The sequence below is a fragment of the Aethalodelphis obliquidens genome, unplaced genomic scaffold (genome assembly GCF_003676395.1).
Source record: "Aethalodelphis obliquidens isolate GAN/ISIS:26980383/991018 unplaced genomic scaffold, ASM367639v1 scaffold8, whole genome shotgun sequence".
Lineage (NCBI taxonomy): Eukaryota > Metazoa > Chordata > Mammalia > Artiodactyla > Delphinidae > Aethalodelphis > Aethalodelphis obliquidens.
Genome location: NW_020837952.1, coordinates 45,191,078 through 45,210,283, shown reverse-complemented (window position 1 = coordinate 45,210,283; position 19,206 = coordinate 45,191,078). Strand labels below are relative to the sequence as shown.

At 43.9% G+C, this 19,206-nt stretch overlaps 1 protein-coding gene across 4 annotated transcripts in view; it reads left to right on the top strand.

Moving 5' to 3' along the window:
• The first annotated feature begins 15,007 nt into the window (after window positions 1–15,007).
• GNPTAB (N-acetylglucosamine-1-phosphate transferase subunits alpha and beta) overlaps window positions 15,008–19,206 on the top strand; it is a 92,524-nt gene continuing 88,325 nt past the window's right edge. For 3 of the 4 annotated variants that reach the window (XM_027107341.1, XM_027107339.1, XM_027107338.1), the window contains exon 1: window positions 15,008–15,378. In XM_027107341.1, coding sequence (XP_026963142.1) covers window positions 15,314–15,378 — 65 coding nt within the window. In that variant the 5' untranslated portion in view covers window positions 15,008–15,313. The remainder of the gene's footprint in view (window positions 15,379–19,206) is intronic. The other variant, XM_027107342.1, reaches the window with a different exon arrangement.

Genomic DNA, 19,206 nt, shown 5'->3' with positions numbered 1-19,206 from the left:
GAAAAGCACCGAGTCCTAACAACTGGACGGCCAGGGAATTCCCAAGAAGTAATTTTTTTGAAGGAGGCATTCCTTTCATAATTCTTTTACTTACTTACTAAATTAATTAATAATTAATGTTTTATTGAAGAACCAATCACCCAGGATTTGTAGTTAATTCATTCAACAAACACTGAAGATGTACAAGTTGTCAGATGTTGTGCTTTGTGTTTAAGGATACATAAAGCAAACAGTGCCTGAAATTAATGACTCCGTGTTCAAATGAACTTGGTTTGCTTGGGGGATGAAAAGTGGTCCTGGGTGACTGGAACACATGAAGATAAGGCTGGGAGATCCTGGGATGACATTGTGAAGGGATTTACATCCATATGATAGAGAGATTGGGTATAACCTGGAAGAAACCTTCAAGAAAAAGGCAAAAGTTCTGTGAGTAGGGTGGTGTCATTATCAGATTTATTCTCTGCAGGTGAAGGCTGCTGCAGGCGTTGGGTGGATGGACTAGAGATAGCAGTGGGGATTAAGGATAGGTGGGTCCTTTTAAGAAATGCTAATGACCTAATCTAAGGCATTGGACTGTGGATGGAGAAAAAATGTGGTGGCCAATTGAATGAGTGGAATAAGAGAAGAGTTGAAATGCAGTTGGTTTCCTGCTTGAGAGGCTCACTGCCTATATTAATCATGAACTGAACCCGGGAACAGAAGTATGATTATGAGTTTGGTTTTAGATATAACAACGGTTTAATGACTAGTTTAAGATGCTTCTAGGAAACCTAGGTGATGCCAACTGACAGGTAGATGGAAACTGACTTAGGTGGCATCAGTGGACCAGGACAGGGGGGTACATTATTAAAATAGGTGAGACCACCAAGGGAGTAAGTGCTGCCGTGACATCAAGCACAAGAAGGAAAAAGATTGGTTTGGGCAGATGAGCAGTCAGTGAACATCGCTACATGAAAAATGTCAGTAGCATGGTACAAACAGAAGTTAGGTTGCACTGGACTGAGGACTGAAGGCACTAGGTTTAGACTTCCAATTCTAAGAGGACAGGTAGAGAAGTACACGATTACAAAATGGGAAGATGCTCACACTGATGGGTTTGTTGCGGGAAGGAGGACCCCTTCCAGGGCCCGAGAGCAGGCTCTTGCCTAATGCTCGGAAATGAATTGTCCGAGGAGACACATGTGCTGACATAGCAAGAGACTTTACTGGAAAGGGACGCCCAGGCGGAGACCCGCAGGGTGAGGGAACCCAAGAGGAGACTGCTCTGCCACGTGGCTCGAAGTCTTGGGTTTTATGGTGATGGGGTTAGTTTCTGGGTTGTCTCTGGCCAATCATTCTGACTCAGGGTCCTTACTGGTGGTGCTCGCATCGCTCAGCCAAGATGGATTCTAGCGAGAAGGATTCTGAGAAGTTGGTGGGACATATGGACTGTTTCTCCTTTTGACCTTTACCGAATTCTTCCAGCTGGTAGTGGCTTGTTAGTTCTGTGTTCCTTACCAGGACCTCCTGTGGTAAAACAACTCATGCAAATGGTCACCTGGCCAGGGTGGGCGGTTTCGGCCAGTGGTTGCCCTAACAGGTTAGGACAGAGTCCAATCTGAGGACTGATTAGCAGAGGAAGTAAGTGATGAAACAAGGTCATGGAGGAGCAGGAGGAGGGAATGAACAGGAGCAAAAGTGTGTTTCATTTCCAGGAACTTTTTGAGTTTCTCAATCTCAGTCATGTAATTTCAGTGCCTGTGCTTAGATTGGGCATAATGACACCGCACACCTCATCTCAGATGGGATTGGATCTCATCCAAAACTCAGACTGGGACTTGAACCCAAGGGCTGGGACTCCAGCCCGCTGTCTTTTTTTTTTAATTTTTAAAAAATATTTATTTATTTGGTTGCACCAGGTCTTAGTTGCAGCAGGCGGGCTCCTTAGTTGTGGCATGAGAACTCTTAGTTGCGAACTCTAGTTCCCTGGTCAGGGATCAAACCCAGGCCCCCTGCATTGGGAGTGAGGAATCCTAACCACTGGGCCACCAGGGAAGTCCCTTGAACCCATTGTCTTAATTGAAATCCTCACACATGGTCTCGGGACTTAATGAAGCTCAGGTTCTTTATGTCTCCTCACAGAAGGAACTCAGGGAGAGGCAAAGTAATAGGAAAGAAGTAGATTTATTGAGAGAGATACTCCATAGACAGAGTAGGGGCCATCTCAGAAGGTGAGAGGCCCTGAAATATGGGGGTGGTTAGTTTTTATGGGCTGGGTAATTTTATAGGCTAACGGGTGTGAGGTTTATTCCAACTATTTTGGGGAAGGGGTGGGGATTTCCAGGAATTGGGCCACGCCCACTTTTTTTTTTTTTTTTTTTTTTTGCGGTACTTGGGCCTCTCACTGCTGTGGCCTCTCCCGCTGTGGAGCACAGACTCCGGATGCGCAGGCTCAGTGGCCATGGCTCCGCGGCATGTGGGATCCTCCCGGACCAGGACACGAACCCTTGTCCCCTGCATCGGCAGGCGGACTCCCTACCACTGCGCCACCAGGGAAGCCCTACCGCCCACTTTTTGGCCTTTTATGGTCGGGACTGTCGTGGTGCCCATGGGTGTGTCATTTAGCATATGCTAATGCGTTACAATCATGAGGCTCAAGGTCTACTGGAAGTTGAAGCTTCCACCTCTTGGGCCTTATTGGTTCGAAGCAGTTTTTGTTGTGTCCTCAACAGCTATGTCATTCTTTTAAATGTTGTGCCTTCGTGCCTCCCCTGTCTCAATATCATTCAGGGGTTCTTTCTGTTGCCCAGCGCAAGTTCACATGCCCGATGCACAGTGAGGCCAAACAAACTGAAACTTTGGAGTTTGGAGCAGAGAAAGGCTTATTGCAGGGCCCTGCATGGAGACACGTGGCTCATGTTCAAGAACCTCAAACTCCTGGATGGTTTTCATGGAGAAGTTTTTATAGGTAAAATTTGAGGTTAGGGCTGCAAAGTGACTTACTTTTGATTGGTTGATGGTGAGGTAACAGAGCGGTGCTCCAGGGATCATGTGCTCACCTGAAGTTACCATCCTCCACCTGGGTGGGGGTTTTAGTTCTGCAGAAGAGCTCAAAGATATTGTGACGTGTATCCCTTCAGGAGGAAACAAGACCCTGCCCCAAGGCTGCACTATTGTTTCATGACTGCTCCTCCTTTGTTTCTGCAATCCCTTACTTCCCTGATTAGCAACTGCTGTTTGAATCTGCCCTTTGGTACTCAGGGAAGGTCTAGGAGGCTGAGACTTTTTTTCCTAAGAACAAGAAACAGGGGACAAGGACTTCCCTGGTGGCGCAGTGGTTAAGAATCTGCCTGCCAGGGCTTCCCTGGTGGCGCAGTGGTTGAGAGTCCGCCTGCCGATGCAGGGGACACGGGTTCGTGCCCCGGCCCGGGATGATCCCACATGCCGCGGAGCGGCTGGGCTCGTGAGCCATGGCCGCTGAGCCTGCGCGTCCGGAGCCTGTGCTCCGCAACAGGAGAGGCCAAGACAGTGAGAGGCCCGCATACCGCAAAAAAAAAAAAAAAAAAAAAAAAAAAGAATCTGCCTGCCAATGCAGGGGACACGGGTTTGAGCCCTGGTCCGGAAGATCCCATATGCCGTGGAGCAACTAAGCCCATGAGCCACAACTACTGAGCCGGTGCACCCTAGAGCCCATGCTCCACAACAAGAGAAGCCACCAGAAGGAGAAGCCCGCGCACCATAACGAAGAGTAGCCCCCACTCTCAGCAACTAGAGAAAGCCCGCGAGACCCGGCGCAGCCAAAAATAAATAATAAATAAATAAATAAAAGAAACAGGGGACATGAAAAGGATTTGTACACTGCTCAGTTTCATCACCATTTCCAAATCGAACATTACAATTGTTCTTACTCTATAGGGTTAAATTAGTTAATATATTTAAAATATTTAGAACAGTGTTAGGGATATAGTTAGACACACAAGAAATACTAGACTTTATTATATTATATTATTATAATAATTATTTTGTTATAATATTGTCATACTACTACTAATTATTATTACTATCTTTGTTATTATCATTACTGTAAACAGATAGGTTAGGGGGTCCCTAGAGAAAGAGAACCGGGAATGGCTTTCTTGATGTTAGAGAAGCCATTTTGGCCTAAGCCTTTTTTTTTGGCCGTGCCACGTGGCGTGCGGGATCTCAGTTCCTCAATCAGGGATGGAATCTGTGCCTCCTGCAGTGGAAGCACAGAGCCTTAATCACTGGACCACCAGGGAAGTCCTGGCCTAAGCCATTTTGTGATTTAACCCTGGCCACAATGCTTGCATGATCAGGTCTCAGTAATCAATTATCTTAGGGAACAAAGGAACGGAGGAACCGGTAAAAGGCAGTCAAACAATAGTGCGGCGATAAAGCAGAGTCCTAGTTCCTCCTCAAGGGATATACGCAATAATATATCTTTGAGTTCTGCAGGAACTAAGGCCCCCACTCAGGTGGAGGAGGGAATGGTGATGTTCACCCTTCTGAATTCAATCAACTAAAGCTTGGACTCTGTCAACCTTTGCTCCAGTTCTATGCTGAACTCTCCTCTGCTCAAGCCGCCTCATGAATATGCAGGTACCCTAGCTTAAAGCTTCCTCAATATTGCTGTTCGGGGAGACTCTGCTTCGGGAAAGATCCCTGCTGTTCTCCTTACTTTGCTGCAAGTAATAAATCCTTCCTTCTCCTGATCTTTGGCTTGGTTGTGTCTATTGTCTTTATACCTACCAAGAGGTGAACCCAGTTTTGGGCTAACATTATTACTGTGGAAAGAGTTTCAAAGTCTCCTTTAGAGTAAGCTCCATGATTCAGGAATGGCGTTTCTTTCCCTTGTAAATATAACCCTAAGGCCTAGCAAAGTACCTGGCACATAGTAAACCCTTGATAAAAAACATTGACTTGTTGAATCTATATGTGAGGGGAACCACTGACCGAAACCACCCACCCTGGCCAGGCCCAATAGTAACAACTTTCATGAGTTATCTTACAAAAGGAGGTCCTGGTAAGGAACGCAGAAAGAACAAGCTACCACCAACCCGAAGAATTTGGGAAAGGTCAAAAGGAGAGAGGAGACACCAGTCCATACGTCCTACCAGCCTCCCAGAATCCTTCTCGCTAGAATCCATCTTGGCTGAGTGATGCGTGCGCTACCAGGAAGGACCCTGAGTCAGAATGATTGGCCAGAGACAACCCGGAAACTAACCCCATTACCATAAAACCCGAGACTGCGAGCCACGTGGCAGAGCATTTCTCCTGGATTTCCGTACCACCTGGGCGCCTCTTCCCAATAAAGGCTCTTGCTTTGTCAGCCCGTGTGTCTCCCCAGACAATTCATTTCTGAGTACTAGACAAGAGCCCACTCTTGGGCCCTGGAAGGGGTCCCCCTTCTTGCAACATACATATAGAGCAAGTTGTGGATCAATATATATGAGATGATATTTTAAATGCAATTTAATGGTGAAGTGTTTAGGGATGATGTGTACTGATCTCTGCAACTTATTTTGAAATCCGAAAAAATGGACTGATGAATGGGAATTGGCATAGCTGTTTGAATAGATATGTGAAAAAGCAAATAAGGCAATGTGCTAATAGTAGAATCTAGGTAGTAGATGAGAAGGTGCAGGGTGGGTATTGTACTTTCAATAAAAAATGCTTCAACTTTTTAAAAAAATAATTAAATCTGCAAAAACAATTGTCTGGAAGAAGATGCATCCTGTTGTTAACAATGGTTACCCCTTGGGATTGGCAACAGGGCCTTGGAGGGAAGGAGTCATTAACTTTTTACCTTATATGCTTTTATTGTTTTTATTTTTATGAGTGTGAATTGTTTTGGAACAATAAAATTTAAAGGTCAATTTGTGGGAATTCCCTGGTGGTCCAGTGGTTAGGACTCTGTGCTGTCACTGCCAAGGACCCGGGTTTGATCCCTGGTCAGGGAACTAAGATCCCACAAGCTGTGTGGCATGGCCAAAACATAAAAATAAAATAAAATAAAGGTCAATATGCAAAAGAAAAGGCAAGAGGAAGCATTCACAGAGAAAAGAAACAGGATGAGAGCTATAGGAGATGTTGTCTTCTTTGACCTACTAAGTGTAATACTTTCATAATAAGAAAACCAAACTAAGATTTAGTTAAAAACAAAAAGATATTAAAATTCATAGAAATAATGCACAAAAGTAAATATTTGCTAAGCAGACATTTTTGATTCTTACCCACATTTATTAGAAATTATTTGCACGGAAAGTAATTCATTGGTAAATTTCACCAAAAAGAGAATAGTTTGACTAACGGGCTCTGTTCTTATTACACTCTTGTTACTATGATCTTTGAAGCCTCAAGGATGTGCTTGCTGGAATTGGACCTTCTTTGGAAATTATCATTGTGGGTCCTGCCACTTAGAGGTGAAATTGAAACCAAGCAAGACCCTGAAGGCCCTTCCCAGGTACAAGTCTCTCCGTGTCTCTAGCTTCTTGTCTGTAGAAAAAGCTTTAGACTTCTAGGCCTTCCCTGAGTTCCAAAGGGCAGACTCAGTTAATGATTGAGAAAATGAAGGAAAAAAGGAAAAGCAGTCAAGCAAGAAAAGTACTAATAACTTGAACAATAGAGTCACAGGACTCCTAGTTCCTCCTGGAAGGATATAGATAACAATCAGATGCATATCCTTGAGTTGTTTCATAGAAACCAGGACCCCTGCTGGATAGAAACTGCTAATCAGACTTGTTGGAACCAGAAGGTTGAGGATTGAGATTTCTGAAATAATCACCTTGTTACCTCACCACCAACCAATCAGATGAATGTCCACAAGCTGATCACACACCCTGCAACCCTCACCCCTAATGTTGCCTTTAAAAACCCGTGCCATCAGGGAGTTCAGGTCTTTTTAGCATTAGCTGCCTGTTCTTCTTGCTTGGTGCCCTGCAAATAAACACTGTAATTTCCTTCACTACAACCCAGTGTCAGTAGATTGGCTTTGCTGCATGTTGAGTGAGTGAAACTGAGTTCTATTAGGTAACAAAATGTGTTGAGTATTTGTTGTCAAAATCTGTAATTTGGACAAGGGATTTAAGCAAGTTTTAGGCCCATGATTGAATCATTCATTTATTCATTTTACAAACATTTTCTGAGTCCCTTCCCTAACAGAAACCTGATGGGCATGAAGAAGGTTTGAAGACGTATGAGGAGTAGACCCTGCCCTAAAAAAGGCTTACAGTCTTGTTCAAAATACAAGTACGCACTTGAGAATTTCAATAAAAGCATGATGCAGTGCTGCATACCATAAAACCATGGCATCTCACATTTATGGAGGATCTTTTTTTATTTTTTAAATAAAAAAATTTTTTTATACAGTAGGTTCTTATATAGAGGATCTTAACCATTATTTGGTTCAACCTCATGAGATGGTTAATGTCAAATAAGGGATAGAGAATTTACAAGCAGAAGAGATCACTGACTGAGGGTCAGAGTGATTTCTGAGGTTCCAGCCTAAGAGTCTGTGAGAGTAATGGTACCATTGACAGAGGCACAGGAGGTAAAACAGGGAGGTGATTTAGGCACAAAGATGATGAGATCTGTTTTAGACACTGAATTTGAAGGAATAGGACGTTATATTGACTAGTCTCCATTTGCTCCCAGATTCATTCCCATACCCTTTGCTGACCCCATAAATGGCTTTTCCCAGCCTCTTGCAGCTTCTGCGTGGCTGGCTTCATCCCTTCTGATAATGCCTGCATTTCTAATCCACGACTGCAACTCCTGTCGGGCAGCTCCTTTTCCACAGCTCCAGCTCTCACCAGATTCTGATAACACCATTTCCTTGAAGATATTGTTAAATATACCATTTCCTTTTAGACATTTCCTTAGAGATATTATAATTTTGCCATGGAATGAAATGGAAAAGGAGAAGAGCAGAGGGCAGAGGTCTCGTCCATGTAGTCCGGACCACCTAGAGAGGACAGGAGGACACAACCCAAAAAAGGAATTTATCAAAGATACTTAAGGGGAATTCCCTGGTGGTCCAGTTAGGACTCTATGCTTCTACTGCAGGGGGCCCGGGTTTGATCCCTGGTCAGGGAACTAGGATCCCACAAGCCTCAGGGGCTGCCAAAATAAAAATTAAAAAAGATACTTGAGAAGAATCAGGGAAGTATTCTGTTCTGAATACCAAAGTAAGACAACATTTCAAGAAGGGGGTTGTTTGGGACCTCCCTGGTGGTCCAGTGGTTAGGACTCAGTGCTTTCACTGCTGAGGGCCCGGGTTCAATCCCTGGTCAGGGAACTGAGATACCCCATGCTGCATGGCACGGCCAAAGAAGGGGGTTATTGAAAATATTACCAAACAGTGTAGGATTCATTATTTCAGTGGTGTTTTATTATTTCAGAGGGCAGGGTTTTTTTTTTTTTTTTTAGCACTTGGTTTAGAGTTGAGGGTAGTTGTCTCATCACAGAGGGCAGTTTTAATAGCAGCAAGGGTAGAAATCAGGTTGTCAGAGGTTAAGGAGGGAACTCAATTTAAGATTTGCCAAGGGATTTGAATTGACATTTCATCCAAGAAGACATACAAATGACTAATAAGCATCTGAAAAGATGCTAACATCATTAGTCATTAGGGAAAGGCAAGGAAGTACAAATCAAAACTCTACTGAGTGACTATAAATAAAATGAGAGGTCAGGGGTGGTGGTGGTGGTGGGATGAATTGGGAGATTGGGATTGACATGTATGCACTAATATGTATAAAATGGATAACTACTAAGAACTTGCTGTATAAAAAAATAAATAAAATAAAATTCAAAAATTCAAAAAAAAAGAGAGACGGTGCCGAGTGTTGGAGAGAATGAGAGAAAACTGGAATCCTCTTGCTTTGCTCCTGAAAAGGTAAAATTGTGTAGCCACTTTGGAAAATGGTTTGGCAGTTTTTTCAAGTGTTAATGTAAACTTACCACAGAACTCAGCAATTCCGTTCCTTCATATTTACCCAAGAGAAATGAAAACGAAAACATAAGTCCACCTGAAGATATGTGATTGTTCACAGCAGCATGACACATAATGGACCCAATCGGGAAATGATTCAAATGTCCAGTGACTGGATAAACAAAACATGGTAGGAATACAATGGAATGCTGCTCAGAATAGCAAACAAGTCCAAGAGAACTTTTTTTTTTTTTTTTTGGCCGCTCTTTGTGGCTTGCGGGATCTTAGTTCCCTGACCATGCCCTCGGCAGTGAAAGCACAGAGTCCTAACCAGTGGACTGCCAGGGAATTCCAAAGAGAGCTTTTAGGGTTATGAAAATATTCTAAATTCTAAGTCTGGATCACGGTGATGGTTGAACAACTATAAATTTACTAAGAACATTGTTGACCTAAAATGTCTCAATTTTATGGTATGTAAATTATCTCTCGATAACGTTGGTTTTTAAAAAAATGTTAACTAGATAATATTCTAGGAAATTGAGGTAAAAGAATTAGGGCGGTAAATGGATACAGAAGCCAAAATATTGTTTCATGATTGCTCAACAGACACTGAGGTTTTGACCCATAACTTTTTATTTAATATTATTAGAGAGGAACTTATCTCAATATAAAAGAATGTTTCAGTTTTTTAAAAAAAGGAATATTTCTAGCTTATCTAGAGGAACTTCTCAGAATTAATTAGCAGTAAATCTGCACATTGTGAAGTGAAAATAAAGCCAAGAAGAATGACTTTACCCATTGACTCTAGACAAGTATGAAGTGGGTTGGGAAACATGAGCAAAACTAGTTCTGTCTCATCTCAATTGCAGTTTTAATGCAATTAAACCTGCTTTAAATTGAGGACTCAAAAAAAAAAAAAAAAAAACAATTGAGGACTCAAAGAGGATATCAGCCCTAGGAAGGAATAGAACTGTCCACATTGCAAGGGAGAGAACTTAGAATGTAGCTTTTAGAGTTTTGTTTGTTTCACATGCACCTCACAATGGGGCAATAGAGAGAAACCGGCAGCTAGTCTGTACTTGATGATAGAAGAAAAGACAAAAGAAAATAGACTTTTCTTTTTCATGAGCTTCCCTCTCTATTCACACTTAATGCTAATCATTATTAACCCTTTCCCTTGGTACCCCGTAGAGATTCTTACCATAATCATTTCCTAACCCTTTTGGCCTGAAATGTCAGAGGCATCAGTTATATTGCCTTCTACTGTGATATTTGCACTTCAGATAAACTAACTCTGGAATTTGGTGCCCTTAACTATATAGCTGGTATCACTTGGATTTATACTGTTTCCTTAAGATTGGTAACAGTCACTATAATAAGTTTAGAGCATTGCCAAAGCATTGTAGCAAAATATCGGAGTAACCCCTGCCAATCTTCTAGAAGGCAGACTGTGTAAGATACAAAAGTCTTCCTATTTAATTATGCACTTAACATTGCAATGAGTTAGATAATCAGTGATTACGGATAATCAAGTACCTATGTTGAGGGACTTCCCTGGTGGCACAGTTGTTAAGAATCGCCTGCCAATGCAGGGGACACAGGTTGGATCCCTGGTCCAGGAAGATCCCACATGCCGCAGAGCAACTAAGCCCGTGCGCCACAACTACTGAGCACGCATGCCACAACTACTGAAGCCCGCATCCTAGAGCCCATGCTCCGCAACAAGAGAAGCCACTGCAAAGAGAAGCCCGATCACCACAACGAAGAGTAGCCCCCGCTCACTGCAACTAGAGAAAGCCCGCGCGCAGCAACGAAGACCCAACGCAGCCAAAAATAAATAAATAAACAAATAAATAAATATGTATGTTGAGTGCTCATTACTTTGGCTCTAAGGAGCAGAAAACTAAAAACCAATAAAAAAAATCATGGAGATCAGAAAGCTCCAAAGGTGTGAGGATCAGGAAATTGATACAACTTTCAAACAGAAGGGTAGGAGTTAGCTTTTGCAGGTAGGTAGATTTTGCAAAGTATATCATGGTGGGCTTGATATTGATCCTGGGAAATAGTTGGAACCTGTAGTTAAATAGATAGCTCATGAGAACTTAAATGGGGAAGTATAGGAGCTGGAGCGGGGTGGGCAGAGGGAGAGAGAGAATATATATTCTTTTTGAGCAAACCTGAAACTTTCACAAAAATTGACCATGTACTAGACAACAAAGGAAGCCTCTATGAATTCCAAAGTGTCAATATCATATGAAATACATTCTTTTACCTTGTTTTGGTCAGATCGTTATTTGTAGACTAGAACATCTACTCATTGATTTAAACATAAAAAGATTCAGTTGGTTCATCCATGAACCATTAGGAGGGATGAACAAAGATTTTAGGTTGAATATGTAGGAAGTGCTCCCCAAACCTCAGCTGAACTGAGCTCCAAGGGAGCTGTGGACTCTGCCACGGTCGGAGAAGAGCAGACCAGGACATCTGCTACAGAGGCAGGAAGCCACTTCCAGCAGTGCTGGCTTCAGAACAAAATCACACCTGCACTTACTCACTGGCAAAAAACAGGTGCCCTTTGCCCAGCTTCTCACCCCATGTCACTCCCGGATTAAAATCTTCTGTGAATTCATCTTATTAGGAGAATCTAAATTACACCTGGAACCCTAGTTTCAGGGATGTGCCAGTTATCAGTTGTTGCCTCTCAGCTCCGACTTCAACCGTTCAGAACTGGCTCCGTAATACTGGACTTGGACTTGGAGTATTTCTCCTTTGCCAGTAGAGGGCGCTAGAGGCATACTGCAGGAGGAAGGGGGCGCTTCCTGATTCCAGAGGGTTGTTTTCGGTTTTTCTTTCACGTGCTGCCTGGTGGGTTATTGTACCAGTGTGTGGGGACATAGTGGTGCTCTGCCCCATCCATGAACATCCAGAGAGCCCAAGTTACCACCTTAGCCTAGGTCTGGAACCATCTTGCCTCGGTCCCCCTGATGTGGACACTGTGCGCCCCAGGCAGGGCACATGCAGTGGAGCCCCACCTCCCAGAGTGCACCTGCATTCCATATTGACATTCATGCGATGCAATAAAGTTAGTACTTAGAGGGAAGCTTATAGTTTTGGAACATTTATGAAAAACAATAAACACTGAAACAACTAGCTCAAGAGCAACAGAGAAGGGAATTCCCTGGCGGTCCAGTGGTTAGGACTCCTTCCTTTCACTGCTGAAGTTCCTGGTCCGGGCGCAAAAATGCCCGCCTTGGGTGCGGACAAAAAAAAAAAAAAAAAAGGAAAAAATTGAGACAGACGAAGAAGTAATATACAAAATGAAACAGAGTAAATAAACATAACAGAAATTTTAAAACCTAGATGACTTGAGTACATTTCTGGAAATCCCCCAGCCAAAATGACCTAGGTCCAGATAGTTTTCAAAGTGAGTCCTACCTCAAAATTTTGGTGTGTTCTTCATAATATTATTATTATTATTATTATTATTTTTTTGGCGGTACGCGGGGCTCTCACTGTTGTGGCCTTTCGCGTTGCGGAGCACAGGCTCCGGACGTGCAGGCTCAGCGGCCATGGCTCACGGGCCCAGCCGCTCCGCGGCACGTGGGATCTTCCCGGACTGGGACACGAACCCATGTCCCGTGCATCGGCAGGCAGACTCTCAACCACTGCACCACCAGGGAAGCCCCATAATATTCTTGTTTCCATTAACAACATATTGAAATTCAACTTACCAAAACTTCAATAATTCCAACTGTGTACTTGATACTTTTATCAGTTCAAAATATTTACATTCATCCAATAATTTTTATCAATTGGCTACTATAGGCAAGGCACAATACTAAGGGTAGGGATGTATTATGAATAAGATGGGCAAGTCTCTTGCCTTTATGATGCCTGTATGGCATCGATGAAACCTACCAAAAAAACCCACAAGTAAAAATCAAGTAAATAGAATAATGTATGGTCACACTAATGAGAAAAACATGTATATTTGTTTATGTGTACATGATATATTTGCATTCACAAAAATAAACAGTGGGCCATGTTATGTTTTGGCTCTTGGAATTCTATCAGAAGCAATAAAATTTCTTAATAATTTTGTTTTATTTGATATTTTGCAAAAATAATTAAAAGCCTCCCTGGCTTTCTTTTTTAGGATAAAAAAAGAAAGGCATGCGGTCACTTACAACTGACCTGTGTTTTATGAACACACACTGTATACCCTGAAAGGAGGCAGGGGACAAAATTAAAGTAGGTTGTCTGACAACAAGCAAGTATTTCAAACCTAAAGCTGAAAAGTAAAGGCATTTCATAATGTGAACACTTTATTTTACTTTATTTATTTTAACAACTTTTTATCTTGAGTAAAGCAAGGACTCAGCTAAATATAGATGTATCAGGAGTTATTTCAACTTTGCTTAATCAGCTAGTTCAAGCTCTTTGTTTAGGTTCAGTTTTCTTATCAAGCTTAAGGTAAGGCCTTCCAAATACACCATCTTTATATTCAACATTTACGTTTTGCAGGCCCAGGGCAAGAGGCTCTTCTTTGTGTAGGATTGTTTATTTTGGTTGCTCATTTTTCATCAAGACTGAGCAAAAGGTGACTCAGAGATGGATGGTGTTTTGGAGCCCAACACTTAAAGCATTCTCGTCTCCTAAGTTTCAAAACCACTGAGAATGTGGTATAGGTACAGAGGGATGGAGATCAAAGCGTCAGCTTTAGTACTGATAGAGTTAATTGGAGAATGTTGTTCACCTCCTCAGACAAGTGGGCAGCCAATACTTTCTCCCTGAATGAGACAGACTTTCTAGGCCCAGGCCCAGGCTGGGACACAGGTGCTCCTGTACTTGGCAGAGAGTGGGTCAGAACTCCTGTCTCTGGCCGACAAGCTCAATTCCTTGCAACCTCACCAGTCAGGTACCTCCCTCTTCTCCTGGGATAAGGGGTGGAAAGAGACACCAGGAGTGTTAATAAAATGTTGAAAGAAAAAAGTGTATCTTGAAATGAAATATTGTCATTGCAAACCCCTTGAGACTTAAGTCCTCTGGTTTTATTCCATTATGTGGTACTGTCTAAACCCCCTCTTCTACCTGAAGGCCCTGCTAGAAATCATCTGGTGCCAAAGTAGAAATAACTGACCCGCTTTGCATGGGTTCCTGCCCGCATGACTTCCAGTACATCACATGACTTCTATCATAACAACTTTTTCTGTATTTAGTGGTTTATGTGTTTATCTCCCCAACTAGACTCTCTGGGAACAGCGGCCAGATCTAGTTCTTTTTTTTTTTTTTAGTTTACTTTATTTATTTATTTTTGGCTGTGTTGGGTCTTTGTTGCTGTGCACAGGCTTTCCCTAGTTGCGGCGAGCGGGGGCTACCCTTCGTTGCGGTGCGCGGGCTTCTCATTGCGGTGGCTTCTGTTGCTGCAGAGCATGGGCTCTAGGCGTGCGGTCTTCAGTAGTTGTGGCGCACAGGCTTAGTTGCTCCGCGGCATGTGGGATCCTCCCGGACCAGGGCTGGAACCCGTGTCCCCTGCATCGGCAGGCGGTTTTCTAAACACTGCGTAACCAGGGAAGCCCTAGCTCATTTTTGAATATCCAACACCAAGCACTATGCCAGGCACCGGACACTAAATACATATTTAATTAATAAATGAATGAATGAATTTAGGTTTTGGCACATTTAGCCCCCAAATTTCCTCTTTCAAACAATATGGTTAGACAGCCAGAGAGGAAAGGAGGCCCATAACAGCATCTCCTCTTAGGGCTGTGAAAAACCAAGATTTCCCAATTATTGTAAATGCAGGAAAGGTTTTGTGCACCAAAACATTCGTGTCAATATAGCACCGTCTGGGGCGCGGCCTCCTTGCAGAGGCCAGCCCCGGCCCGGTCGCCCGCCCAACCCGGTTTCGAGGATCCCAGCCAGGCCGGGAGAGCCCGCGGCGCACGCGCAGTCGGGGAGGGCACTCGGCTGCCCTCCACCCCTCCGCCCTGCAGGTGGCGCTGCTGTTCCCGCCGCCGCCGCCGCCGCCGCCGACCCCGTCTCTAGCTGGGCTAGACCGGGGCGGCGCCGGCCGCCTAGCGGGCCGCGCGACCGCCTCCGCCGCACCGAGGGCGTGGGCTCCCGGCTCCCGGAAGCGGCGGCCGCGGCGTGGAGCCGAGCGGGCGTCGATCCCCGGAACGGCAATGCGCGGCGGCCGGAGCCTGTGACCTGAACGCGGCAGCCCGGTGGGGGCCGCGGAATGGCGGCTCGTTGAGGAGGCGGCGGCGGCGGCGGCGGCGGCGACGTCTCCGGCCCTTCGGGCGCGGCGCGGCGTGTCGGCGGCCGGGGTGATGCTGCTCAAGCTCTTGCAGAGACAGACCTATACCTGCCTGTCCCACAGGTATGGGCTCTACGTCTGTTTCGTGGGCGTCGTTGTCACCATCGTCTCGGCCTTCCAGTTCGGAGAGGTGAGTAGAGGCGCGGGAGCCCTGGCCGGGGCGCGCTGAACCCGCACGACCCCACGGCGCCCCAGCCCCGGCGCGCTCCACTCTTGCCTCGCCATCCTCCCTGCAGCTCCGGGGACGAGCTCCAGAACCTGCCCTTTCCCCGGGGGCGCCGCGAACTCTGAGCTCCTCTCCGGGCTGCGGTTTCAGCACCTGGGCTCCAGACCTCGCTCTCCCGACGGTTTGGGGGATACGCGCTCCTTCTGCCGATTCCCTTTCCCTCCAGGTGCCTTCTTCAGGGTCCCCAAGTCATTTGACTTTCTCCCTCAGGCCTTGTTCTCCACGCACCCCTCTCCCGGGACCCAGAGTTCCTAAATTGCACTGATTTCTCAGTCCTTGCCCCACCTGCGGTTTCCTCCTCAGGTGTCACCCTTCTAATCTTTTCCCTTTGACAGAGGCACTTTATATTCTTAATCCCGTTTCTTCCCGGATCTCAAAACTTTGTCCAAGAGGGGTGTTTTCTTGGCACGTGAATTTGCAGTGGGGAGAGTGTACGGGCCCCAAATTTAAAGGACTTCCACGTGAAAAGGTGCTTTTTTTCATTTTTTTTGGTCTCTTATTTGAGACAGCTGAATATCATCAGTGAGCCCTTAGAGGCTGTACTGGTAGATGTGAAAACACTGATGTGTGTCATCTCCAAACACTTTTCTCTATCCCGAGATCAGCTGAGCCTAGGGCCCCTTCCTGTGAACAGGATGCCCATAACCGTCTTGGATTCCAGCACCCAGTCTCTTGGGAATCAGCACAAGCTCTCGGGTCATGGGATATGCTAATCATTTAGATTCCAGATCACACAAACCCAGCCTGTCTTGATCTGCTGTTAGTTAAAGCGTAAAGCATACGTATAAGCATAAAGTAATTCGTTAAGATTGTAAACCCCAGAGGGTCCAAGCAACAGGTTTGGCAGGTGGAAACACCCAGGTTTAATAGATTTTGTGCCCCTCTGGGTATGGACTTTAAATATTTTCTTGAATGAAACAGCCTTTTGATTTAGGTTGCATGGCTATTTCATGACTGACAGTCTAATACAGTATTCTTTGTCATAAACAGATGTACAAGAGACTATGAATAGGTGAGAACTGGAGTACACGTATGTGATTTTAGAGAACATCCCGTTTTAAAATGTGTCTAGGAATTGGAAGAAAGTTGTATTTTCAAGTTGTTAGAAATTCGTCTCTTTGTTTTATTATTTTTTTATTTTTTGGGGGTAGGAGGTTGCAAAAGGTTTAAAAATTGACAGAATATTTTTCAGAAATGCCACAGTATACATTTGCTTGAAGTCTGTACCCATGCTGGATTGTGGGCTCCATAAGAGAGGGTGCTATCTTTAACCGCTGTGACCAGGTGCTGTGCCAGGTACTGCCAGAGTATACAGTCTAAATATTTGTCTAATGAATATATGGCATGATTTTCAGGTTTACACTTTTAGTAGTTCTTGGTCTAGGGGCTGATGAAAATAAGTCTTATAAGTAAGGGTTGAGAAAGTGCCCCAGACTTGTAAATGTGGAAAATGTACCTAATATTATACTACCTGCTGTTCTGTCTTTGTTTCATGTATTGCACCTTAATGCAGTGATTGTATCTGTACATAGTTAAGTGTCTTATTGCTGATAAAAGATTTTTTTGGCCCTGAGTAATTTTAAGTTAGCTGTTTATTAACTCCCCTGCAGCGTGAAGGTGACTCAAAGGCATCAGTTGTTAGCCTGCCCTGTCCCCTAGGGCTCTGCCATCACTCCGGACGCCTCGTCTTGGTGAGGCAGGGACTGGATTAAAGGTCATTCACCTGAAAAAAAAATTTTTTTTCTTTTTATGTATTCCACGTCTGGTTATTTAGTTACTGAAAGTCTTGAAATGGCCACAGATCTTAAAGTTTGGAACAGACAAAAGAAATGAGAGGCAAAGAATGCCAGCAGGTGGCATGGGAAATGGAAACAGCTGGCTCGATACCCCTACTATATTGTCTGTAGTTAATTTCTACAGTGCAGCTGAAAAGAGGAGCTGCAGGATTAGGCAGATCTGGGTTTGAATGCTGGTGCCAGTATTAATGGTCATGATCATGGCTAATACATAGGGCTTATCAGATGTTAGGCACTCTCTTGACTGCTTTACATATATTAACTCATTGAATCCTCACAACATCATACCTGTGAGATGGGTACTAGTGTTAACCATCCCCCACCCCTGCCTCCAATACCAAAGTCTGAAGGTGATCAAGACCCTTACACTCAGCCCACCGTATCCTCCAGTTCCGCATCAGGGATACTGGAGGGCTGACTGTATACCCGTTTTACAGGTGATGAAACTGAGGCACCTGCACAAATTAATCCAGCTAGTTCATGGCGGAGCTGGGCTTCAAACCAAGGCAGTGTATGGCTCCAGAGCTGTACTCTTAAGCATGTCTCTATGGCTTCTCAGATAGTCTGGGCTGTCCCTTATATGATCTTCAGAAGGATACTTAACCTCTCTAAACTTCAGCCTCCTCATCTTCAAAAAGGAGGCAAGAATACCTTCTTTGCAGGGTTGAGCCTATTAGCTCCTGGCACATAATAGGCTCTCGTTAAGTGGTAGAACTACAGCTGCTATCATTATTGTCATCAACTATCTTATGCCCTTCATACTTATTTTGAAACAAACCTTTGAAATAGAATATGCTCATCACACAGTTAATATTACCAACTTGTTAATAACTTCACTGATTGTAATGCGTAGAAGGGCTAAGATCATTGTTAATTGTGGGTTCATCACTATCTTTTTTCCCTCTCTCAGGATAAGTGGTATTATTGGCTGCTACCTTTTAGTAAGCTATTTGTATACTCATCCAAATACTGAGAAAGAAAAGTGGAATTGAGAGAGGGAAGTACTAAAAAAAAATTTTTTTTTATTTTCCCCTTAAGTTGAGCCAGGTCTTTTTGAAGAACCCTTGGGAACTCTGATGAAACAAAAGCAGAACCTGATCCAAACCCACAGGGAGGGCCCTCTGGATGGGGACTAATGGCCACTGAAGTGCATCGCCTTGGGTGAGGGTAGCAGGTAAACTAGTTGATTTCGGCGAGTCATGTGGCCTCCGGGAGCCTCAGTTTCCTCATCTATAAATGAATGATTATCCCTTTTAGCTCAGAAACTTCTGATTTTAAATGTTTGTCCTCTGTTAATATTGTATAGACCTTAAAGCGTGCTTTTGAAGTAAAAATCTGTTATTTCAGGGTCCTCATTATTTAGTACATTTTATATGGAAATCCACAATCCCTTATCTGAAAATTCTACTGAACTTTGGAATTAAACATCGGTATCTTGTAGTGAAACATGTATTTACACTCAGTGGGGAGAATAAAGACAATAAATAACTTCAAGTCAGTTTAGGTCAAGTTTTGCCACCAGATGAGTTCAGGTCAGGTCAGGTTTTCTTGCCAAAAAAGATCTTCAGTGTTGAGAGCTTTTTGGATTTTAGGATTGTGAATAAAGGATTGTAGATCATTACTGGGTATGTGTGTATCTGTGTGCATGTGTGTGTATAAAATACAATATATCACTTCCTTACATGTACTAAGTATGGAAACAAAGAGGTGTCCAAAAATTAACTTCAGTGAGGGAGTCAGACAAGTTCAGATAGAATCTACCCATACTGGGTAGTAACCCTGGCCTCCCTCCTCTCTTTTGCTCACCTGTCTTCTATCGCCATTTTGGATTAGTTAGATATTCAGTGAAAAAGAAGATTGAAAACTGGGTCCAGCTCCAGTTTCTCATACTGGCCCAATTTCAAGAAAGAAATTAGTTATGCTTATATTTGATTAC